We start from the raw sequence: 1,087 nt of genomic DNA on the forward strand, positions 1-1,087 counted from the left end.
CGAGGGGGGCGGGGCGAGGGCGGAGCTAAGAAGGGGCGGGGCGAGGGAGGATCCAGCTGGGGGGCCGAGGGACAGCGGAGGAGGGGGCGTGGGGCGGAGCGAGGAAGGGCAGAGGAGGGGGCGGGGCGAGGGAGGGGGCAGTAAAGGGGAGCCCCCACCTGGGGCGTCAACTGGAGGGGTTCCTCCACCATTTGCTGGGACTCCCTCAGGGTGCTGAAATCTTGAATGATGTCCTGGAGCATCCCCAGGTCCTGAGCCTGCAGGGGACAGTGTGACAGTGTGGGAGGCCGGGCCGCATGGACGCCTGGAGCCGTGCGCTCCCCGGGCTCCAGGCGCGGCGGGGCCCTCGCTCACCTGGAAGTCGCCCTCTGTCCTTTCGTCCTCCAGGCCGTCCTTCGGGGCTTGCTTCACCACCTTTTTCAGCTTCTCTGAGGTCACGGACTTGTCGGGCCTGGCCATCCCCTTCTTCGGGAGCTCCCGTGGGGCCATCAGCTTCGTCAAGGCTGTGGTTGGGGACTTTGGGAGCTTCTCGAGCCCCTCCACGGCCCCTGCCCTCTCAGACCCCATCGCCTGCCCCTCCAGCCACTCGCGGGGCTCCAGATCGGACCCGGTGGCCTGCGCGGTGAAGAACTCCACGTGGCTGACGAGGTCCTGCACCTGGTTCTCCACCGTCCGGAGCTGCCTGTCCAAGTCCTGCACCTGCCCCCCCAGGTCCTTCACTTGGCTCTCCAGCATGTGCGAGGACGTTTTGCCCAGGCTCCGCTTCTTCTCCTTGGTCGGGGGTATCTGCGGGGTGCTCAAGGAGTAGCGAGGGGACCCCGGGTAGCTGGACTCCTCGGAGATGAGGGGCTGGAAGTGGATGAATCTAGGGTCCGCCCATCTTGTCACACGTATACCCCTAGACCTTCCCATTCCTATGGGCACACCCCTAGCTCATCCCTTCCTGTGATGCTTATACCTATCATAGATCACCTTCCTCCAATGTGTATGCCTATTGTACTGCCCCTTCCTGTGACGTGTGATTCTGTAATGATGTCCCCCTAAAGTGATATAATGGTTGGTTAGCAATAAAGAGGAACCTCGCTCC

General features: G+C 63.5%; 1 protein-coding gene across 1 annotated transcript in view; it reads right to left on the reverse strand.

Annotated features, from left to right (window-relative positions):
• QRICH2 (glutamine rich 2) overlaps positions 1 to 1,087 on the reverse strand; it is a 38,273-nt gene that overhangs the window by 35,786 nt on the left and 1,400 nt on the right. Inside the window, exons 2-3 of the mRNA XM_013006272.2 lie at positions 355 to 865; positions 159 to 257 (exon numbers count right to left, since the gene is read on the reverse strand). Of these exons, the coding sequence (XP_012861726.2) occupies positions 159 to 257; positions 355 to 865 (610 nt within the window). The remainder of the gene's footprint in view (positions 1 to 158; positions 258 to 354; positions 866 to 1,087) is intronic.

This window comes from Echinops telfairi, unplaced genomic scaffold, assembly GCF_000313985.2.
Source record: "Echinops telfairi isolate 266 unplaced genomic scaffold, ASM31398v2 ScPeMD7_7458;HRSCAF=8496, whole genome shotgun sequence".
NCBI classification, from domain to species: Eukaryota; Metazoa; Chordata; class Mammalia; order Afrosoricida; family Tenrecidae; genus Echinops; species Echinops telfairi.